General features: G+C 40.7%; 2 protein-coding genes across 3 annotated transcripts in view; one reads left to right on the top strand and one right to left on the bottom strand.

Moving 5' to 3' along the window:
* The first annotated feature begins 3,311 nt into the window (after positions 1–3,311).
* On the top strand, positions 3,312–5,769 carry LOC310804211 (granzyme A-like). The gene is made up of 5 exons (XM_083669332.1): positions 3,312–3,423; positions 3,572–3,719; positions 4,236–4,374; positions 4,584–4,862; positions 5,140–5,769. The coding sequence occupies exons 1-5, from the start codon at positions 3,360–3,362 to the stop codon at positions 5,293–5,295; spliced, it is 786 nt and encodes a 261-aa protein (XP_083525458.1). The 5' UTR covers positions 3,312–3,359; the 3' UTR covers positions 5,296–5,769.
* Positions 5,770–12,118: 6,349 nt separating this feature from the next.
* oser1 (oxidative stress responsive serine-rich 1) overlaps positions 12,119–25,122 on the bottom strand; it is a 31,041-nt gene continuing 18,037 nt past the window's right edge. The window contains exons 1-4 of one of the 2 annotated variants that reach the window (XM_083668875.1): positions 20,994–21,365; positions 15,425–15,534; positions 15,116–15,232; positions 12,119–13,261 (exon numbers count right to left, since the gene is read on the bottom strand). In XM_083668875.1, the coding sequence (XP_083525001.1) occupies positions 12,490–13,261; positions 15,116–15,232; positions 15,425–15,501 (966 nt within the window). In that variant the 5' untranslated portion in view covers positions 15,502–15,534; positions 20,994–21,365 and the 3' untranslated portion in view covers positions 12,119–12,489. Of the gene's footprint in view, positions 13,262–15,115; positions 15,233–15,424; positions 15,535–20,993; positions 21,366–25,122 lie in introns of those variants that run through there. The other variant, XM_083668874.1, reaches the window with a different exon arrangement.

The following is a 25,122-nucleotide window of genomic DNA, read 5'->3' as shown; positions in this document are numbered from 1 at the left end:
TATATTGTAAAATAAAACCTAAAGGCAATGTACATGCTTTAGAAGTTCTGTCCATTTCATTTGGTGATGACTGGTGTGCTTTGGTATTTCTAAGACCAACAAATGTGTTCACATAAGTTACAATTCCTGAGAAATGTGGCCCTTCATCTGAAGCTTTGACCAAAATTGCAATCATGACTCATCACCAAACCTGTCGTTCAGCTCGTCAACTAGGGTGTCGCTTAATGTGGTCTGTTCTCTGGGGGTCTTCGGTGATGATTCATTTCTCAGAAATATGTGGCTTCCTGTAATCCCCCATGAGAAATAGAAGCTAACGGAAAGCACATTCACAGTGGCCATATGAATATGCTGCTATGAGCTCAAATGCAAAAATGTCTTCAATAACTTAAAAAGTTAGATTTAGTCCATTATCCCAAAATAATATTTAACAATTTCAGAATGAATACCCTTGTTTATGTAGGGTCTCTCAGTTGAATATGTAATAAGTTACATGTTATAATAATAATAATAATAATAATAATAATAATAAAAATCATCATCATCATGGCCTGATTTGAAGGAGGAAAGTATATGAGCTGTCTTGCGGCCCTCTGGAAGCTCATTCCAGAGGCGAGGGGCGGCAGAGCAGAAGGCACAATCACCCATTGAGCATTGGGTTGAGGTTTGAGGTTGTCTTAGTTCCTTCAGGTATGGGGGAGTGATTCCACACTGTGTTGATCAGGCTGCCACAACAAACTGAGTTAAATGGAGAGGAACAAAACTGCTCAGGTATGCGTATAGTGAGACGTAGAAAGAGCTACCAAGTTACCAAGTTATTTTTCTCTTTGGACAATCCAGGCCTGCTCCTCCCCTAGACCAGCAAAGTAACCCTAACCCTAACCCTTAATTTAAAAAATCTAACAAAAACACAAGTTAAAGTAGATATTCTCAGGTTTTATTTGATGGTATTTGTGTACATATTGGTTTCACCATTTAGAAACGCCAACACTTTTTATACATAGTGCCCCTATTTCAGGGCACCAAAGGTAATGGTACAGATTCATATAATGTCCAAATTAAGCAGTCATGTTTAGTATTTGGTCGACAATCCTTTGCATGCAATAACTGCCTGAAGTCTGCTGGGTATCTTCTCTGGTGATGCTCTGCCAGACCTGTGCTTCAGCCATCTTCAGTTACTGTTTGTTTTCAGGTGTTTTTACCTAAAATCTTATCATCGGGAAATGGAATGCATGTTCAATTGGATTTCAATCTGAAGATTGCCTTGACCAGTCAAAAATGTTCAGTTTTTTCTCCAAACTTTCTTCTTGCAAGCACTCTGGTACATGATAATAGTTAGTCTTGCCTGTCAACAATTCAGTTTTCCAGACCTTTGTGTTGTTCGGCTGGTGAAATATTCTGCGGCTGGTAGTCTGACACATTCACGCCTACCTCCTGGAGAGTGTTCCTGATCTGTGGGACAGTTGTTGTGGGTTTTTTCGTAATTATGCTAATCTTTGGTCATCCACTGTAGAAGTATTCCTTGGCCTATCTGCCTGTTTGCGATTGCTGAGCTCACCAGTTTTTTTTCTTCGTAATGATGTTCCAAACTGTTGATTTTGGCAAGCTTAAGGTTTTGGCTATGTTTCAGATTTTTCAGCCTAATAATGATTTCCTTGACTTTCATTGACACCTCTTTGGTCCTCATGCTTGACAGACACCAATAGCAAACTACAAAGGCAAATACTAACCCAAGAATAAATACTAAACATTGACAGCTCTCTTATGCCTGATGTGGCAGCCTCCAGGCATGTTTGCCTGACCTGTGTCTTGTTCTATTAAGACAGGTATGGCTGTAACAAGCCCATGACCTGCAGCTGCGTGAAGGCCTTAAGAGGGCCAAGGCCTGTGGCTTAGTCTCTTCAGTTTTTCCTCCGGGCAGGGCGCCCTTTTTGTTTGGTTGATTCCATTTTTGCTTTCAATACAAATACCCTCACAGATACACTTATTCCACATGCAACACTCCACATCCACTCTGATGTACTGATTTCTACACCTCATGTAATTATAATTATGTTCCTTAGTTTTCATTTTTGAATACATTTTGGTTAATCCTTCATTTTTACTGTGTGGTCTCCCCCTTTTTGTGGTGTTACTCATGAGTGGTCATAACACTACACAAATGATTGTCAAGCCAATTGTCCCATTACTTTTGGGTACCCTAAAATAGGGGGATTATGCATACAAAGTGTTGTAATTTCTGAATGGTGAAACCAATATGTACACAAATACCATCAAATAAAAGCTGACAATCTTTACTTTAGCCTTGTATATTTGTTTGATTTCAAACTACAAAGCATTAAGTCCCATGTAAATCCAGCACACTCATCGTCCCATCATCACCATTCGTAATTTCAAGCATGGTGGTATAGAAGCTGGTAGCTGGATCATGTCATGGGTATGCTTGTCATCTGCAGGGAACTCAACTCAACAGGAATTCAACTGAGAAGCAAATAATTTGCAACAACTGCCAAGGCACCGACTTAATCCCACCTGGCTCAGCTGCAGTCACATTCCCCACTGACCTCCAGAGTCTTCGCACGGTTGCCATCGAGGCTGCCTTGGCCCCCGTCTTCTCACATTCTTGTTTGTTTTTATGTTTTCTTAATTATTACTGTAAATGCTTGGTCTGTTTTTAAATAATGTAAGTGGGTTAAGGTAGTGTTACTACCTTTATTGTTTATATTTATGTTTACTTATTATACTGTATTGTTGATGTTGACTGATGTTGTAGAGCTGCTCTGCCTTAAGCATTTTGTTGCAATGTGTATTTGTATATGATGTAATGACAAATACACTTGAACTTGAACAAATGTTTGGGGGCAGAAAGCTCCTGGTTCCAATCAACTTGTTTGCCAGGAAAATACTGAACGCAGTAACTGTTTTTCAATAAACTCTCCAGACACACACACACACAAGAGCAAATTGTTTGCCTCATCCATTATTGATACTCCAGGCTGGGACCCACTCTACCCCAGTCACACCAAATGACATGGATGTGGCCACTTTAGCCAATTCCCCCATATTTACATGGAGTGAAACCAGAAACCAAAAAAGCTTTCAGAAAGAGATCATACCGATCTATATACAACTCGGTATTGATGTTAAATTGCTGAGACACACTTCTTTCCACTTGCAATGTCAGTGAGTGTGTGGGTGTTGCTGATAGACAAAGGTTTCCAACTTGTGGTGAACTTAGACATATACCACATCCTATGAGAAAAGCATAAATAGAGAGATCAGAGAGAGAGGGAGGATCAAAGCATCACATCAAACATTGTGCAGCACAACGTGTTTCGAAATTACCTCAATGCGAAAGGACCATGATCCACTCCTGCATAGCCTGTGTTTTGGTTTACACAATTTTCTTCATGTATCCACACTCAGGTATGTTTGTGTATGAGTGTATGGTGTCAAATGTAGTGTTTCACTGCACCACTATGTTTAATTCATGTATGTGCCTATTAAGGTGTGCACCATTGTCAGAGGTCATTGTTTTATCCAATTGGTCAATGCTGTTGTGTCCATCCTTCAGGTGATTGTGCAGAGATAATTGGAGGAAAGGAGGTGGCGGCTCACTCCTTACCCTTCATGGCCCTACTGAAGAACAGAAAGGGAAAGTCTGTTTGTGGCGGGGTCCTGATCAAAAGCAAATGGGTCCTGACTGCAGCACACTGCTCTGAGTAAGTCAAGTCTGAAATGTAGCAAATCTCACCTTAAGTCCCTTAGTGTAACAATACAGCACGGAAGTGACCATAGCACTATTTACTGTTCCTTTAACACAAAATAATTATATAATGTCACCTACTAGTATTAGATCAACACTCATACATTATAATATGTAATTGATAAAGGACAGTGAACTCATTGTCATGTTCAAGAAACCAGTTTGAGATGATGTGAGCTTTGTGACATGGTGCGTTATCCTGCTGGAAGTAGCCATCAGAAGATGGGTACACTGTGGTCATAAAGGGATGGACATGGTCAGCAACAATACTCAGGTAGGCTGTGGCGTTTAAACGATGCTCAATTGGTACCAAGGGGCCAAAAGTGTGCCAAGAAAATATCCCCCACACCATTAGATATTTGCGGTAACGAGCAGTTGAACAGGTGTACCTAAAGTGGCCGGTGAGTGTAAATAGAACAACAATGAAATCCTGTGGTGGCCAGGTCTAATCAAGCTTTTCAATGTTTTTAAGCATCAAGACGGTGTTGCTGGGGGTGCATTCCATCAAAGCGGAGGAGAAAGACACCAGGCAAATCCGTAAGGTTACGGCTTGTACTCCTCATCCTTGTTATGATCCCACTGACAAAGTCAATGACATCATGCTTTTGAAGGTGAGGCTAATCACTGAATTCGTAATAGTTGCTAATATCAGAGGAAAGGATGGTGGTCACTGCTGGTATTGACATTCTGTGAAATTATAAAATCGGGGACAATGTTCCTCCACAGGGTAAAACAGTTCTTCAGAATTGTTGATAAAGTTGCATAGTCCTTTTGGAGAGAGTGCTGTTGTGTAAAATAGGTCCTCTCTTCTTTTGTCCAGCTGGATAAGCCAGTGAAGAAGACTAAATCAGTGAGATCTCTGCCTTTGCCCCCCCCTGTGGCGGACCTCCCGGGTGGTACAAAGTGTGTGGTGGCAGGATGGGGAGCAACAAAAAACGGCAAATCTGTGCCAATGTCCAATGTTCTGAGATCTGCCAACGTCACCGTTATCGACAGGGTGACGTGTAACTCGCCAGATTTCTACAACTTCACACCAATCATCACTCACAGTATGCTGTGTGCCGGTTCTGTGGGCAGTAACACAGCAGATTCCTGTCAGGTAACCAAGCACTATTGCAACTGTGTGTGTGTGTGTGTGTGTGTGTGTGTGTGTGTGTGTGTGTGTGTGTGTGTGTGTGTCTGTCTGTCTGTCTGTCTGTCTGTCTGTCTGTCTGTCTGTCTGTCTGTCTGTCTGTCTGTCTGTCTGTTGTGTCAACACTCTGACCAGCTGCACCACTTTTGGCCTGTGTGATGTTGTATGCAGGGAGTCTATTAACTGCCACTACTGTGTGTGCTTCAGTGGAGAGCAATTGTCACATGCTTGATATCTGTTCCAGGGAGATTCTGGTGGGCCACTGCTGTGTGGAGATGTATTTAAAGGAGTCACATCATTCGGAGGAGTATGTGGGTCTAAGAATCATCCTGGAGTCTACACATTCCTATCTAAGAAATACATTGACTGGATCGAAAAGACCACCCGAAAATCTGACTGATTAATAACGTTACCCTACATCTTGAGCCTTTTTTTCAAATAAATGTGAATAACCAATCCCTCAAAAATGAATTCTTACCATCGAATGTATATTTTGATGGTTCTTGTAGATCATGTTTTGGATGCTGTAAAGTGTGTCTGAGAGGTGGTGAGGTTGTGGTTTAGTGGTAACGCTTCCAGCAGTTATATATTCTTGTATATATGTACGTATATATTCTCCTGAAGGTCATGGGTTCATCGAAATTATTGCATTGTATTGTTGAACAATAATATCATCTTTATTAATGTAATTTCATAAAGGTCCAATTAAGTCAATTAAGATTATGTAAACTGATGAACACTTTAACACATTTTTATTAAAAAACGTTAACTGATCAGCGAACCTAAAATCCCAATTCCGATCTTTTTTTTGGGCAGACTGTTCACACACATTCTACTTGTGACCCATATATGTTTAGACAGAGTGAGCTGTTATGGCTCACAGACTGCTGCAGAGTTTATGAAGACTTTATGAATGCTCTATCAAGCCTTTTCACATTGTGTATGTGCCAGTTTGGACACAAACGGCTTTCTTCATTGAATAGCTCTCAAACATTTGGTGCTCATGGTATTGTCTGGGGCTTTTCTAATTGTTTAAACTGGTCTAAAACTGTCTTTGGGTATGACCGGACCTGTGAGCCGTTATTTATGGTACACATGAATTGCAATGACTCAAAAGTGAAAATAACACCACGGTGAGACATCTTTTAGATGAGGGACCACATAGTTCACCATTAAGCATTAACCTTTACATAGTGTCTAGCAGTCTTTCTGAAATCAAATGAAATTGAGACTCTGCAGTCCTGACTCTGCAAAACATGAAACTACAGTCAACAACCTACACATGCAATAGAACATTTTGCATATAAAGTAAGGTTTGCAGATTAAATTGATGATTTGGTTACTTGTGAATTTAGTTCTTGTAACTTTATTGAAGTTCTTTGCCCTTTTATTATGATTCACAGCCAAGTTAGCTGTATATGACCTAAATGAGCCTTAGAAACTTTCTCAGATGGTTGCTCAGGGAATTGCTTAGCAAAATATACTCTTTGCAAACATAGCAATATAGAGGAGTCAAATGTGCCCTGTTTGCCCAGTGGGAAAGGTGTCTATAAAACTAAAATAATATAAAGTATGTTTATAGATGTATACATTTATAATTTATATTGTAAAATAAAACCTAAAGGCAATGTACATGCTTTTGAAATTCTGTCCATTTAATTTGGTGATGACTGGTGTGCTTTGGTATTTCTAAGACCAACAAATGTGTTCACATAAGTTACAATTCCTGAGAAATGTGGCCCTTCATCTGAAGCTTTGACCAAAATTGCAATCATGACTCATCACCAAACCTGTCGTTCAGCTCGTCAACTAGGGTGTCGCTTAATGTGGTCTGTTCTCTGGGGGTCTTCGGTGATGATTCATTTCTCAGAAATATGTGGCTTCCTGTAACCCCCCATGAGCAATAGAAACTTACGGAACGTACATTCACAGTGGCCACATGAATATGCTGCTATGAGCTCAAATGCAAAAATGTCTTCAACAACTTAAAAAGTTAGATTTAGTCCATTATCCAAAAATTATATTTAACTATTTCAGAACGAATACCCTTGTCTATGTAGGGTCTCTCAGTTGAATATGTAATAAATTACATGTTAGAATAATAATAATAATAATAATAATAATAATAATAATAATAATAATAATAATAATAATAATAATAATCTTTATCATCATCATAATAAAACATTTCATTTGTAAAGCGCTTTTCATTTGTACATTCTCAATGCATAAAAAACAGAGAAACAAACAATCCACTCAAAACAACAAAAACGACAGGAAGGCCTGTCAAAAGAGGCCTGATTTGAAGGAGGAGAGCGTATAAACTGTTTTGAGGCCCTCTGGAAGCTCATTCCAGAGGCGAGGGGCGGCAGAGCAGAAGACACAATCACCCATTGAGCATTGGGATGAGGTTTGAGGTTGTCTTAGTTCCTTCAGGTATGGGGGAGTGATTCCACACTGTGTTGATCAGGCTGCCACAACAAACTGAGTTAAATGGAGAGGGGAAAAACTGCTTAGGTATGCATAGTGAGACTTAGAAAGAGCTACTAAGTTATTTTTCTCTTTGGACAATCCAGGCCTGTGTCACGCCTGAGGTTGCTGTCTGGTGACTCTGGCGCCCTCCTCTGGCGATACGGGCCAGTGGCCTCCCAATCTACCCTGAATTGTTACACCTGTGTGTTCTGTCCCCTGTTCGTTATATCTAGCCTGTGTTGTTCCCCGTGTCTTTGTCAGAGATTCTCCCCGTCTGTTCCGCTATTTCCAGTTGTTACCCCGTTGTCCTAGTTATTCCACTTATTAAGTGTGTACCTTGGTTTATGGAGCTTGTTTTCTCCACCCTTGTTTTACCCTTTGGTCCCAGTGTTTGTTTGTATACCATTCCCCAGTTTTATGATTAAAACCCCCGTTTGAGAAATACTTTACGCTGTCGTCTGAGTATCTCTCCGCACTTGGGTCCACCGCACTACCACCCGCTAACAGGCCTGCTCCTCCTCTAGACCAGCAAAGTTATTCAATTCACACATTTTGTTCATTCACATAAACATATTCGTCCATATAAATAAGTGCTACTTACGCTTTCGGGAAACTGACCCTAGGTCTAACAGAACAGAGGAGTCAGAGTGAAAACCTTAGTTTAAAAAAAATCTAACAACTGAGGTTAAAGTAGATATTCTCAGGTTTTATTTGATGGTATTTGTGTACATATTGGTTTCGCCATTTAGAAACGCCAACACTTTTTATACATAGTGCCCCTATTTCAGGGCAACAAAGGTAATAGATTCATATAATGTCCAAATTAAGCAGTCAGGTTTAGTATTTGGTCGACAATCCTTTGCATGCAATAACTGCCTGAAGTCTGCTGGGTATCTTCTCTGGTGATGCTCTGCCAGACCTGTGCTTCAGCCATCTTCAGTTAGTTTGTTTTCAGGTGTTTTTATCTTATCATCAGGAAATGAAATGCATGTTCAATTGGATTTCAATCTGAAGATTGCCTTGACCAGTCAAAAACGTTCTGTTTTTTCTCCAAACTTTCTTCTTGCAAACACTCTGGTACATGATAATAGTTAGTCTTGCCTGTCAACAATTCAGTTTTCCAGACCTTTGTGTTGTTCGGCTGGTGAAATATTCTGCGGCTGGTAGTCTGACACATTCACGCCTACCTCCTGGAGAGTGTCCCTGATCTGTGGGACAGTTGTTGTGGGTTTTTTTTGTAATTATGCCAATCTTTGGTTGCTGTAGAAGTATTCCTTGGCCTATCTGCCTGTTTACGATTGCTGAGCTCACCAGTTTTTTTTCTTCGTAATGATGTTCCAAACTTTCTTCTTGCAATCACTCTGGTACATGATAATAGTTGTCTTACCTGTCCAAAATTATGTTTTCCAGACCTCTGCAGGCTTTATTAGGTACTTTTTAGCAAATTGTACCCTGACCATCCTTTTTGAGGATAACTACTGATTTTGGCTATGTTTCAGATTTTTCAGCCTAATAATGATTTCCTTGTCTTTCATTGACACCTCTTTGGTCCTCATGCTTGACAGACACCAATAGCAAACTACAAAGGCAAATACAAAGCCTAGAATCAATATTAAACATTGACAGCTCTCTTATGCCTGATGTGGCAGCCTCCGGGCATGTTTGCCTGACCTGTGTCTTGTTCTATTAAGGAAGAATAGCCACAGCCAAATACACAAGCTACCAACAGCACACTGACTTTAAACAAGATTAAACTAATTTACTTACATTGGAGAACAGGCTTCACCACTCACTCAATCCTAAATGTATTAAAGTAATAAAACAGATACACATGTACTGTACAAAGAGTATAAATACATTGTAAATTGTATAAATAAACTATGCATTTACACTTGAACTGTCCTATTATAGAAATTTTGGGGGGTTTATTGAATGACAGCATTGTGGGCACTGCTAGGCAGCAGTCATATTATTGGCAAAAATGCCTACTGGAATGTAAATGTATAGCTGTCACACATTATGATGTACAGTACTGTGCAGTAGGGCCAGGCTATCATTATACAGAACTGTGTAGACTATCATTGCAGTAGTATCTAAAACACTAGCAGGTACTTCATGAATAACTCGCAAGACCTAGCCACAGTTCGCAAAATCAATCACACACTGTTATTAACAACTGTTGAACTGTTGCTCCCCCACTGTCTATTTTCCAAATCGAGACACTGCACCGTACAGTAGCTTGGTAAATCAACATTGAATATTGTCCGATAATGAGTAGAACATGGCTGTGTACGCGATATGTAGCATCTACTTTATAATTTTGCAGTGTACTGTACTTCACTACACACTGTACTACCCTGTGTGGGTGTAGTATCTACTTAGATGATTACACATACAGCATCAGATACATATTTGTAAAAGTGACTTACCTTTTTACCAAACGAAGAAAAAAACGTGTTGAATGAAAGGAAATTGTGAAGATGTACAGTAGCTGTCTGCTTGCTGAAGTTCGGAGGTGATTTCTCTCCCCCTCCCCTCTTGTATGGAAAGTGGTTTGTGCCACAAAACCAACCAGTGGCCCAAAATATATTACACTATAGTGCCAATAGAGAATGCATTGGAAAAGTTATCATAGAGAATGAATGGAAGAGTTAGAATTTTAAGCTTACCCTTTCACGACTCCCGCACGGGAACGGGAGACCAGGGTTCGATTCACCGATGGGGAGAATGGTTTCTTATTTCTAGCATCTCATGGCCTGAAGAAGGATATCGCTTATCTGCACAACATCCATGGCAAGTGCTATTGCTTGACAGCACAAAAAAAAGTGTCTCTATCACGTTGAAGCTCCACGTCCACGTCTTTTTAAGAAACTGGCCCATGGTTCCACCAACAATGAACTCAGATCACTGGATTCAAAGTCCATTACACAAAAGAACCCTTCACTGGAAGAAGTTGATCCTGGGCGATGGCTATGAAGTCAAGGGAATGAGAAACCCTCCAATGAGGCAAACCACTTTTGGACTTGCACAGATACTGTGTTTTAAAAGAAACAATATATCTCTACAGGTTCCACTGAGATTTGAACTCTAAGCATTACACCATGGAACCCTTGACCGTGGCAAGGTGATCCAGTGAGCTCACCTATGAAGTCAAGGTAACCTGAAAGAAGCCCTTCGATAAGCCACAGTATTATTTTTCCTGGTGAGTATCCCCGCCTGTTATGCAGGAGACTGGGGAGAATGGCTTCTTATTCCTAGAATCTCATGGCAATCTCCAGTGACAATGCAGTCTGTCTCATTACAGCACCACAGAGTCCAGTTGAAAAGAGTCCAAGACCTCAGAGAGACAGTGAGCTACAGCTTCGATATTTCCAGTCCAACAAATTCAGGTTCCACTGCTTATTGAATCAGTCCTTTTCCGTACATTCACCTGAAAGTACTTAAGTCAGGGATGGATGGCCTGTCACCAGTTGGATGTTGGTCAGGCGTTTGCAATGAGTGAAGGTTAACAGCATTTTCTAGGTGAATTTGAGGTTGACGGCAGTTTGCAGAGTTAGCCAGTTCCACTTGGAGAAAAGCATTGCACAATGTGGAGCTCAAACAAGAGACATGGCAGCCTTTCCCATCAGAGTCCAAGACTTCCTTCCCTTCAGAGAGACAATACACAGCCAAATGGTGAGTTGGAACCTCACAAGAGGTGTTTGCAACGGCAGTTTGCAGAGTTACCCAGTTTCGCTTGGAGAAAAGGATCGTCCAATGTGGGGCTGGAACCCACAACCCTGAGAGTCTCATGCTCTAGCAACTGAGGGGCCACTTCAAATAACCAGAAAGCTCCTTTTGGACAAAAGATTAATGGATACTTTTCTTCCCAAAATAGACAGATAGACTATCACAATTATTTGCATGATCAATGCGCTATTACATGTGAATAGAAGCCGGCGCAGCAAACACAGCCTGCAAAGAACAGACACATTCATCACACCTGTATCTTGAAACACAATGAACATCCTTTTGATACCGATTATCGTATTGCTAGAAGCAAGATCTATGTACAGTTAATTATGTCCGTTAATGTTAAAATATATGTAAGCTCTTTAAAATACAAAATGTTATTCTAATGATTCTTAAATCCTGACAAAACACAACCAGTGCATTATTTTTTGCACGGTATTGATCTAATTCAATGATTACACTGTTACACTAACGTCTACAAATGGACATCTACCGACCTCACTCTGCGTACTTATGTAATGTGGGCCCGTTTTGTGGTAAACTAGAAAAAAAGATAAAATTTTCAGATGGTGTGTGGTTCTGTAATCAATTAATGTTGGAGTTATTCCGCTTGTAGTCTCAAATGTGTGTCAGTGTCTGAATTTTCAAGCATTTATGAGCTGTTTCCTATTCTGAGGCTTGATAACTACCAGCCCAGAACTCAGTCATATGTTCAAACATACAGCTGATCTCATAGCAGTATGACCAAAGCCTCAGATAATCTCTGGTATTACATAGATGTAAGTACAGTAGCTGGTAACGGCTAACTGTACATAGATCTTGCTTCTAGCAATACGATAAACGGTATCAAAAGGATGTTCATTGTGTTTCAAGATACAGGTGTGATGAATGCGTCGAGAACAGGATCCATGTCATGTCAATTAGAAATGAGCTCCCAATTGCATCAGTTACTTCCTGGGGTCCACGTGGCTTCATAATTCAAAGAGAGACACGAAAGAAGAACACGATTTCTCAACAAAAAGGTTTTATTGAGTGAAATGAAAACAGACCTCCATGGCCATTAAAAACATCATCACACTTGGCATTACAAGGTTGCATATAGCAACAAATCTCACCTGCACGTTCTGCAATAGAGCTTTGGCAACTTCATTTGTAAACCAGAAATATGAACAATCATCTATAACAAACAGGGAAAAGAATAAGTCAAAAGTAATGAGAAGATTTCAATGTATGTCTTTTAGCTCTAGTACAGGACATTGAAGAAAAAATAATGGATAGTTTCTGCAAAGTAAACAGTAAAAACGTATATTTGAATTACAACTTCATGCCAACCATTCTTTTGGCCCCCCAATCCCCCCCCCAAAACATTATTATTAATTCACTTAATTATCTAAGTATACATCATTTCTGCCATATGAGACATTTTCTTGGGAATATAAAGATAGTACTCCATGTAGCCAGAAAGGTCCTCTATTGTGATGTCATCAACGTAGGCCCGGGCCTGTTCGGAACAGGATCGTGGGGAACCTGCTGATGACGATGTGGAGGTGGGGCTGGTGGTGGTCTGAGTTCTCTGGAGGGTTTGGGATGCTTCCTCAGGCCTCGCCAGGTTCCTCTCACACTCAGAGATGACGTTGCGGAGGCCGGTGAAGGAGTAGACCTCCACGCCCTGCCAGCCTGGGCACCGACACTGCTCCTCATCCCGGGTACAGGGGCACTGTGCCCTGCTCTCATGGAGTTTGGACAGCGACTGGAAGTCAGAGGCGCCAGCTCCAGCATCACTCACCCCAGCCCCAGAGTCTGGCCCCAAACAGGGAGCTACCTCTGAGCCACTTTCGTCCTCAGACAGGAGGCGCCTGGGACTTCCCTCCAGAGTGGATGTGGGGCCCTCCAGAGAGGCAGCAGCGGTTTGGGGCTCGTACCCAGCACCACCAAACACAGGGGAGGAGTGTCCACAAGACAGCATTTCCTTCTTGGCAGGGACCCCTAGGGAGGAGTTGCCAGCCTCAGCCTCAGACTGACTTTTGTGCTTCAGGTGGCCAGGAGGGGGCGACATCCTGGAGCTGCAGTAAGTGAACTTGGGAGGGTGGAGGATGGGGGACTTAGACCTCCTGCGTCTCTGGCTCCTCACTGCTCCTCTGGACGTCTTCCTCATGCAGCTACTGTAGAAACAACCAAATAACGTAAATAAATATCATACAAACACAGAGAACAAAGACTGCAAATACCTTACAGAACTAGGATAGGGACAATAAACAATGCAAATACAGTAGGTCAGTGTTTAAAAGGTTTATGGTGGACAGTCAACTGGCTTTTTCCACACATTTTATTTGCCATATTTCCCCTCTGCAATACAACCACCAGGGGCATCGTTGAGCAATTCTAATGGATGGGCTTGTTGGAAGGGCTCTTGCCCAATTTATATTATTGTAATTAATTTTATTTTTGTTCTGAATCAACAATAATGGCAGCCTGGATTAATTAAGGGAGGAGCAGCCTATGAATTTGGTCGGAGAAATTCAAAATTATGTCCTCGGACAAACCTTAATTTAGAACAAATCATGTCATCATGGACGCTTGCTAAAATGTCAAACATAGAATACAAGTGTCAGTTTCCCCTACTATTTATATCGGTGTGGCGGCAGAAAATCTGAAATTGCATATTAATGAACGAATAGCGATATAATGCTTCTCAGTTGATTCTGCACATTTTAGCAGTAGGCTATATGGACACAGTGCACTCACAATGCAAAGAGGGCAGTGTGCGTCATGAATATAGTTCTATCTTTGAGATATCTTAAAGTAAGATAAATTAACTTTTGGTAACCATTGAAACCCATGTTGAGTTGTACAATATGAACAGTATCAACATGATTTCTTCAGCTTTCCTAATTAAGACTTTTGTGAACATTATGAAGTTGGTTTGGTGTTCCTAGCTTCAACAGCGTAAGAACAGTGGGGTTCTATGAATTACAAAGAGCCTAGGGGTAGTTCAGTAGAGTGAGAGAGTCTCAACAGGCAGAGATACTGAAAGGGAAAATCGTCTGAAAGTGCTAGAAGAGGAATTAAAAGCTCAGAAAAAGCAATTAGAAGAACAAAGAGGGGTATGATGTTAGGAGCAAGCCAGCCGAAAGGAAAGCACTTAAGCCAAATACTTTGTGCCTAAACACAAGCAAAGACCTCATTGACAAGGCCTCACCAAGAAAAGCAGCATTGTTCTGGTTGGTTCTCTTCATAAGATAAAAAAGTACAAACTGCAGACAGCGTACAAAGAGGTTACCATAATCTGTAACCTATTTGGGATGAGCGAACCAGCACACAAGAAAATCTCTCTCATTCTCTCACACATTGTAATGAAAAAGATTACCCTCCCCATCAGCCAACATCAGCTGTAATTTTGATTTACAGTGCCTTGCATAAGTTATGGGACGGTGAAGCATTTTTTATTCTTTTGGCTCTATACTCCATAGAAGCGTGGATCTGAAACAATGGGGGGGGGGGGGGGGGGGGTGCAAAAATGACCACATTCCAACAATTCATTTGAATTGATTGCATGGCTAATAAAACAGTTTTTGTTTGTTTGTACTTTGTTCAGTTCACATGAAACTTGTAATTAAAATTGCCCTAACCTTTGATGACCAGTGTCAGTTAACCCCTTCCTTACCCATTACCCCTTACAGAAGAACAACTCCCTCTACATTTCCTACCTATTGCTCTTGCGCCTTGATGCAATTTGATAACGTTGATGACGATGCGTATATGGCTTGAACCCCGTTTCCTTAATGCTCGCAGCTATATTGACTTTGATTGGATCTTTTTCCCATACAGTCTGTGTGGCTACCAAATAGTATTGAAATATTTACATTTTCCTTTAATATTATAATAATATTATAATTATTCACTCTCAACACTTGATTTAACACAATGGTGACCATATGAGTTCTACATACACCAAGGAACAGATTAGAGGAGTAGTTACACAGATACAGTGGATGGTGATAGTAGGGGCCCCTTACCCATGCCAGTTCTCCTTAGGGCAGCTGAGTTTAGGCTTTGCACCACTCCCCTCTGGGCATGCCCGGCTCACAGTCCTGGGAGTCAGGGCCTCACAGACATTCACTGCTGCAGGCAAGCTAGGGAAACAAACACACTCACATCACAAAACACTGACCAGTACAGCACCTTGAGAGAGGCTGCACAGTTTCAAGGGAGGGGTGAGTTTCCCACAGTACACAGCACAGGTCAAGCATAAGATATCTTAATTGTTCAACTTGGATGAAACAAAACAGATTAGTAGGACATAATTTAAATGAAACAATACTGACCTCTCAGCATCTACCCGGAGCTTTTTGAAGGCAGTCTGCAGAGTGTCTTCTTCGCAGTCTTTTCCTCCTGCCTCCATGGTGGGAGGAGGGTGCAGTGACCAGCCACCCAGCTGAAGAAAAATAACATAATAAACACAGGTCAATGACTATCAATATAGAGCATGTGCTTTCCTAGGTTTTCCTAGGGTAATGGTACCAATCAGGGTTATTCGTTTTGTCTTTTCCATTAGTTTTTACTTCTATACTATTTTAAAATGTCATTTCTAATTCAGTTTTGCTGCAGTTTAGTTTTAAGTGATGTTTGTTTTTATTTCAGATTTGTTTTAGATCTATACCTACTTCATTTTTATATTATTATTTCATTTTAGTTTAAGGGGGAGAATGTATGTTTCAATGAAAGTGCTGTAGGAATCGAGTGCCTTTGCCTTTAACAGAAAGAGAGAAAATAGAAACATCAGCAAAAGCATTTATATATAAATAATTAAAATATAAAATGTGTATGTTCTTATACTTCGATAAAGAGGTGAGGTAAGTTGGGAGCTTATGCAGTCGGGATTTGTACACAAAAAAGGGAGTAATGAGGCGATCTACGGGACTTTAATGAGGTCCAGTCAACCTTTTGATAAAGGATGCAATGATGGGTATTAAAACTATACCTAAACTAAAACTATCACCTGTGATAAATCAAAGAGCACTATGATAGATGGCATCTACATGTTTATGTAGTAATGGCTGCTGTATTCTGGTAGATTATATCACCATAATAAAGCACTGGCATGAAGTTTGATTGCATAACCTGCTTTCTGCTGTTACCTTAAATCTTAGCTTTTTTTTTTTGTCTAAAAGTCAACTCCTTGTCAAACCAAATGCACAGGTAGCTTGTGCTCCATGAGAAAAACAACAATAAGCGATTGCAAGACTAAACAAATCTCAGTCAACAGAGCAAAACAACCAAATAGTAGACTAAACGGGGTGTGCCCCATCAGGCTGATGAATTAAAAGTCCAAGATCACTCGATACATTTTCCAATTTCAATTCTTTAACGCTTACTAACTATGTACCTGTTACATTGTTGTGATCAAGTGTTGGAATCCATACAGACAACTTAAAACCATAAAACTAACAACAAATACGACCAGTCTAATTTCCCTGTTGTTCAAACTATTACCATAGTTCCCCAAATACACCTGTACGTGTCTGCTTCATTAAGATGATGAGTATTTGGGAAACTATGGTTATAGTTTCAGGGAAATTAGACTGTTGTTGGGAACATATAGGCAGTGGTCATAATAGCTGCAAGTTTGATAGAAAAGTATTGATCTCAACACGCAATTACAACAACGTGACAGCACAGGTACCAGAACACAGGTATAATTGAAATTGGAAAACGTATAGTGATTGTGTGCCTGATATTTATTTCCGGGGTACATGTGTATGACTAAGAAGACATTTTACAGTATGGCCAGCAGGGTCTGTGCCAGAGTCAGTTGTACAAGCGATATCCATCAGGGAGGTGCCAACAGTCTACTTTATTGAGATGTAACAGTCAAATATAAAGGCCTTGGCCTTTATAACGGGTGGGATCTGTGGACGCACCACCTTTAATCTCACCCTTCCAGATATACAAATTAAAAATAACATACACATTTTCTAGCTATTAACAGCGCCTCCATGGGAAATAGTTTTGCCTCATCCATGTGCAGTTGTGGAGCAGTGTAGCCTACAAACCTTTACAGCAGGAAACATTTTATAATATATACAGCGGGTGAAATAAGTATTGAACACGTCACCATTTTTCTCAGTACATATATTTCCAAAGGTGCTATTGACATGACATTTTCACCAGATGTTGGTAACAACCCAAGTAATCCATACATACAAAGAAACCACAAAAAATACGTTCAGAAATTAAGTTGTGTGAAATGTGAAATGACACAGGGAAAAGGTATTGAACACATGAAGAAAGGGAGGTGCAAAAAGGCATGGAAAGCCAAGACAACAATTGAAATCTATCAGTAATTAAAAAGCAATCCAGCCCCTTGTCAGTGCAAATTAATATCAGCTGGTTCAGTCCCAACTGATGGCCTACAAAAAGGTGTCATTGCCAAGGTGCCACACAAGACACATCTCATGATGGGTAAAAGCAAAGAGCTGTCTCAAGACCTTCGCAACCTAATTGTTGCAAGACATAACAATGGCATTGGTTACAGGCGCATTTCTAAGCTTCTGAATGTTCCAGTGAGCACTGTTGGGGCCATAATACGGAAGTGGAAAGACAATCATTTCACCATAAATTTGCCTCGATCAGGTGCTCCTCACAAGATTTCTGACAGAGGAGTGAAAAGAATAATCAGAAGAGTTGTCCAAGAGCCAAGGACCACTTGTGGAGAGCTTCAAAAAGACCTGGAATTAGCAGGTACTGTTGTCTCAAAGAAAACAGTAAGTAATGCACTCCACCGCCATGGCCTGTATGCACGCTCACCACGCAAGACTCCATTGCTGAAAAAAAAGCATGTTGAAGCTCGTTTAAAGTTTGCTGCACAACATTTGGAAAAGCCAGTGAAATACTGGGAGAATATAGTGTGGTCAGATGAGAGCAAAATTGAACTGTTTGGATGCCATAATACACACCATGTTTGGAGGAGAAATGGCACTGCACATCACCCTAAAACACCATACCAACAGTGAAGTTTGGAGGTGGGAACATCATGGTGTGGGGCTGCTTTTCAGCAAATGGTACTGGCAAACTTCACATAATTGAAGGAAGGATGAATGGGCAGATTTACCGAGACATTCTTGACCAAAATCTGCTGCCATCTACCAGGATGATGAAGATGAAACGAGGGTGGACATTTCAGCAAGACAATGATCCCAAACACACAGCCAAGGAAACTCTCAATTGGTTTCAAAGAAAGAAAATAAAGCTGCTAGAATGGCCCAGCCAATCACCTGACTTAAATCCCATTGAAAATCTATGGAAAGAACTGAAGATCAAGATTCATAGAAGAGGCCCACGGAACCTTCAAGATTTGAAGACTGTTTGTGTGGAAGAATGGGCCAAAATCACACCAGAGCAATGCATGCGACTAATAATAATATTTTTTTGTTAATCGTTCCCTGGCTACTTAACCTGATCTAAAAACTAATTGCAGAAAGGATGAGGGATGACTCAATGCCATATTTTTGTTGTTGTCATCAGAATAGCAAGAATAGGCTACCTATTAATTGATTAAAATACATAACAACTGCCATGTACAATTGGGCCTCATACTGAGTGGTCCGATTGTTAGAAATGGCAGAGCCGTGATTACCTGGCCATTTAATAGGCTAAATATTTTGCTCATCTCTCTGCTGTAAATGCCTCTACTCTGCTCTCAGCCCACACACACACACACACACACACACACACACACACACACACACACACACACACACACACACACACAACTTTGTTGCTCTCGCCTACTGACCCAGAGTCAGCCGTTAGGCTATTGATCCAGCATAATGGAGAGATTACACACAAGTGCATATGCTGCCATCGCTCCTGAAGTTGCACAACGCATCCTCAGATGACCAAAGTGACAAAGACGTAAAGGGTGGCTGATCTGCTATAGGCCAGCAGACCAATATGCGCTCTCTCCTCTCTGAGGTTGAGGAGCCAATACCATCTCCATGTCCAATGCAACTGCGGAGCTCCGCTTCGGTTCTGCTTCGCCAATGAGAGGCACATTGTTATGTGCGCCCCAATCCTAATTTTACGTTGCTGCTAGTGCAGCCGCTCAATGTCTACGGTTTTACGCACACACTGGTGTAGCAGGTAACATTTACGACAATTTCACACCTGTGATGTAGCAAACACAAAGAAGCAATAATAGAAAACACAATAACTAGCCTCCATCTGGCCCACCCACTTCTGGTGCCTATGATCCACACGTTCGTGGGACTGTGGGCAGGAGAGAACCAAAATTTCATTCAACCATATATTTTTCTTTGGACGGGCAAGGAAGTAATATAGGGTGGGCCAGGCCCCATGAGGCCCGCCCACAACGCCAGCACTGGTGGCTAGCCGCATACGTGCACCAATGACATGACAGCGTTGCAAAAGTATTTTAAACAGTGCTCACCCATTTTCATCAGGCAAAACCAAACTGGTTTTATTTGAGACACTAAGTGCCAAGCTTGCATGCTCTTTAGCGCACTGCGGCAAGTGTAGTTTCGTATTGACGGCTATAATCTCTGGTTTTAATCTGCAGTCACAGAGATATGCAGAAGACAATTGCAGTTATGAAGCAAATTACTAATAAAAATGCACTATAGTTAACTGTAGTCATCACAATTATATATTTCTAAGGACTGTAGCTGGATTCTCCAACTCCATGTCCACTAGTACATTTACATTCATGGCATTTAGCAGATGCCTTTATCCAAAGCGACGTACAACAAATACATTTGTTTAAGTAAGTGAATCATCAAGCCAACAGTCATCATAAGACAAAATAATCAGTGCTCACACCAGGGGCCATTGGCAGTTGTAGGCCAGTAGGCTAGTTTTTTTTTTTTTTTAAATATATATTTTATTAGCAGGAGAGAACTTGTACAGGGGGGTAACAGGGGAGAAGAGGTCTCAGGGTTAGGGTTAGTAGTGAGGGTGAAGCGGTCTTTAGGAGGGACTGTTAAGATGTAGCTTAGTACTGACACTGATTTGGACAGCCTTCTCGAGTCACCCAAAACAGTTGAACTTTGATCAGGTTTTACTCCAGATACTTGAATAAATCCCAATATTTACGTTTCCACTCTACAGTAACCAGGTCTGGCCATGTATGAAGTTGATCTGTGCTAATCGTTTGAGAACAAACATGTTGTGCGGTCTGGATAGGTCTGGTCTGCCCGACTGCCCCCAGCAGTTCAGAGTAACGCTGGACAAACTAATCAAGGTGAGCTCAATCAGGGCAGGTGTTTCCTTGTCTTGATTAGTTTGCCCTGCGTTACTCTGAAGTGCTGGGGCAGTCCCGTCCTGTCCGCACTTTTTCTCATTTACCAGACGCCTTTATCCAAAGCGACTTACAACAAATGCACTTGTCGAAGTAAGTGAATCATCTATCCATCATAAGAAAAAGTAATCTATGCTAGGTCCAGGGCTATTGGCAGTCACGATGCTAGCTTCTCGATATAGAAGCTGATATGTCGTCTCTCAGCGACTCGACACTTTAACATTGTTGTCTTGACTGGCTGAAGACGGCGGGCGCTTGACAGTGACTAGAGTTGGAGCGTGGCAAGTTTCGAAGAAAAAAAAAACCCAGCAGCCGCCTGGCAGTGATTTCATAATCACTTGTCTTGGGTCTAGCTAGTCGAAGTCGACGGCTACAGGCTTTTGCATGTCTGTCGTCTCCGGCTAGGGTATAGCAAGCTAGGTAGCTACGTTAGCTGACTTGTAGGGTAAGATAGCTAGCTGGTCAATATATCACTCAGTCATACCAACACGGAGATGTACTAGCTAGCTAGATACACTAGATTATAGTTGCACTACTTGGTTAATACAGGCATCTAGTCAGCAAAGGGGGATACTCACGGCTCAGGATCTCTTGTCCGCAGTCCAGAGTGAAGATGGCTTGGACAACGCACTGCGACAAACGGGCCTCGAGTGTGCAGAAACGGGCTCTTAGCTAAGCTAATCGAGGTAAACAGCTAGCTAGCAAACTGGATGAAGGCTAGGTAAGTAGCTAGGTTAGCTCTGCCTGAGTCTCACCATCGATTGTCTCCGCGACAAATACGCTCCACAGTCTTTTTAGATGGTGTAACACTGTCCACGCGCATTACATTACAATTACCAAATTGAGTCACATTACAAACAACGATTATTTGAAACTGCGGTATTGTAAATGGCTTGTTCCAGACTTTTCTTTCTCCAACCTCTTGTTTACACACGAATCAGCGCAGTGACTCTGCAACAACGCGCTCTGGAGGTGACGTAGAACGCACACAACAACGTACATGATTTATTTACGTCATCGCATGTTATCGTGATCATGTGATGTATCTGACCTCAATTAAAGGACTGTTCATCCATCATATATATATATATATAAAAAAATATATATAGAAAAAACATACTCAATCTTCAATCTAAAGTTTTTTGTTTTTTTTAAGATTTCCCCAAAAAGATGTCTCATCAGAAGACTCACAAAAGGAGCAAAATGTATATATTGAGCCTTGCCAAGTTTACTTTATTTGGGTAGCATCTATGAATTATTCTAATGGATACCTCTCTTACTTTATAATTAACTTATTTTTTATTGCATGCCAAGTTTTTTTTATTCACAGCAATGAGAGTTTACATATATGGAGTAGAGATTTACTATAGTGGGAGAAATACCTATATACTGTAAGGAAAGGATTTATGTCTTATGTAGAGAGTTGTGTTAACTGTTTTGCAAAAAGGTGCTTAACATTAGCATTTTGCAATGAGAACAATGAGAAATTACTAGCTGTTTTGCAAACACAATTACTGTTGTGCTCATGTATGTTTTTGTGGTGGGCATTTTAACTCAAGTTTTGTACAAATAGTTTAAATTATCCAATTGAGTTCAAAGTGTGTGTCACATTCCAACACAACTGAGTTTGATCTGTGCTATCTTGCAGTGTATCCAGTTGGCCACCAGAGTGCAGCACTTATCTTCATTGTCTTTTCGTGGAATGCTAGCATGGTGTGTACATCTCAGAGTCAAGAAAAGGTTATAGAGTTGACAAAAGCATGACCTAGAATGTTTCATGAGGGTGTGTCTCACTCACAGCACTGACATCTGGCAGCACTAAGTAATCAAACCAGTTCTAGGACATTTGAACTGCATTAGGCGAACACAAAAGCAAAACACCACATTCTGTTGTGAAAGCCTATTTGTTTACCTTTATTTGCTCTCTCAATCTTGTACACCATATCCTAGTTCCTACATGCAGGGTCTTTTGTTATGGTGTTGCTTTTGTTGTGTGTGTGTGTGTGTGTATTTTCTATGAATAAAAAGTCATGAATCCAAATGGATTTTGTAAAACAGTCTTATCTAACCACAGTATTACTTAAAAACTGGCAGATAATAATGATAATAATAATAGAATGATGATTTATATCAGCTCTATCACCCATGGCCGTGCACCAGGTCTTGGTATACCTACTGTATAGGCAGTGTAGTGAGAGAGGTCCTTAATTAGTCTAATTCCTAATTAAGGACCTCTCCTTATAAGAGCTGTTTTGCTTTGTTCTGTGTTATATCTTTGAATTTGCCTTGTGCTCTCACCACCCTAGCCAATCTCCAGTTTATATCTTTTGTCTTCTCTCTCAAGTGTTAGGGTGTTAAGACTTAGACTTTATTATTTTCTTTAGTGTGTCCTTGTACTATATTGTGGATTATTGCCAGTAAAGTGACCTGTTTTGACTTTTACCATCACTCCTTCGTCTCTACACTACACCTTACAATATGACGATGTATAGTTTTTGTCAGTATACTGCCATCCATATTTAAGAACATGACAATAAAGTATACCTTTTATAAGTATACTAAAGTGCACATTTACGGACATGACATTCAAGTATACTTTGAGTAAGTACACAAAAGTACAAAGTCAGTACAACTTTAGTGTACTTTAAGTAAGTATAGAAAAACATATATATTTTAAGCATATTAATTACTCACACTTAAGTGTTTTCGCTTGGGATACTTCTTTTATAGAAAGCAAGATTATTCTTGAGCAGGGCTCAAAATTATTTTTATTTTCTAATAATATTTTTTTCTAATACATTTTTTAGGAGCATATCCTCAAAACACAGGTTTGAGTAAACAACACTACAGAGAGGTGTAGTAGATCATCATAAGCCTACTACTGCTTTATGAAGTTCAGACATAAGCCCTATATTTTGATTGTTTCGGAAATGTTGTCGCTGCCGATGACTGTTGTGCAAAGCATCTTATCAAAAAGCAATACTTTCAAAAGAATACGAAAATAAATATTTTCCTTACCATGTTAATTGAAAATAATATGTATGCTCTGCACTGGGGCATGTAAATGTATGCTCTGTATGTAAATGTATGCTCTGCACTGGGGCACAAAAATATTCAAGATGGGCCAGAAATGCGATAGGGGGAAGAACGAACCAATCTGTCTGAGTTTCTGCCGCTTTCCATCAATGGGGCATTTTCTTTACCAGAAACATGCAGTCTCCTTTCCCCGCTACCTGAACTAACCAACCGAAAGCTTCAGTTTGAGACATTTTACAAGGAGGACGCGATTCATGCCAACAGAGAACGCATTTAGTACCGTTACTGCATGTCATTTTCTGATGATGGTTGCAGTCGCACTGGAGTTGCACAATTTAGTAGCATATGCAACCATTTTGGTTGCAATTTAGAGCCCTATCTAAGGGAATTCCCTTTTGAACTTTGTTTGACGTGTCGCAAGGCGTCACTCATTTCAATCAGGTTTCCACCCCTTTGTAGCTACTTTCTGCAAAGTATTTCCCCAGGCTTTACAAACTAGGAATGCCTGGTCTCAACAAGGTAAACTATTAATGTGTATATTGGCCAGAGCAAGTCTGCCTTGTTTTGCTCGCATGATGTAATTATTCAAAATGTAGTAGTGTGAGTAAGGCAAATGCAGTTGACAAAGAGCAATTGCGTATCTGCCTAGCTCTAAAATCTGTGTTCGCCTCAATCTTGCCACTCTCGTAAATCAAAAACAGTACAAAATATTCAGCGAGTCAGACAAATTGTATCCCCATCATGCAACAGGAACTGAAAGGTGCTGATCAGCAACAGCTCAAATCATATGCATGTGAACACAAGCAGTCCCTCTGAGCAGGGCAGTAGGAGCAGAGGAACAAGTGATTGGGACAGTGCTGCTTACCATAGGACCATACTGTGGGGGGACATGCAGCGTTCGGCCTGTAGAGGGAGCTACAGGACCGTGGCCAGGGTGACGTCAGCGAGGCTCCGTTGCACACCTGTTGCAAATGAAGCCTCGTTGACTAGATGGTTTAAGATGTGTGTGCCTCTGCGTTCGAGGAGGAAGGAGGGCGACTGGAAAGTCGCCGAGTGTTTTGGCTTTATGAAAGTGATCAATACGAAAGTATTACGAACATTGTATAAAATAAACGGGATTTCCCAGATCACAACCTCGACTCCGCCTCTGTGTCACGGAACCTGTTACACATACACACTGGTCACTAAAACCCATTACACTTTCCCTTAAATTACCTCCCATACATTAGCACACAGCTGACCATATCGTCTCACCTCACTGTGTAAATAAAAGACAGTGAGTTTTCGGAAATGTTGTAATGCTTTACTAGGTTTGTTCTCGAGGAGTTTGTACTCTTTTGTAAATACTAGTAGATTGTTTGAGCACTATGTGTTTTTCTAAAGCTGATATGACAGTGTAGGAGATGCATGGCTTACTGTATACAAAGGGATCAAAGTGCTGTCTGAAGCTGAAGAAACAGACAAAAGAATCCATTGCAGTCGGTCCCGCTGTGGTTACACTTGGCATTAACATGACTTTTTTATCCTAACACGATGATCAGATTGCTATTTGATCTTGGTACCACACATCTTCACCTGGTATTATAAATACAAAAAAATATTTTTAATCTGTCTTCTATGCCCACAGTATGTCTGCATTTATTTCTCTGGCGCTTTATTTAATAGGCTGTA

This window comes from Argentina silus, assembly GCF_951799395.1.
Source record: "Argentina silus genome assembly, chromosome: 4".
Classification (NCBI taxonomy): domain Eukaryota; kingdom Metazoa; phylum Chordata; class Actinopteri; order Argentiniformes; family Argentinidae; genus Argentina; species Argentina silus.
This window is presented reverse-complemented; position numbering and strand designations above follow the sequence as displayed.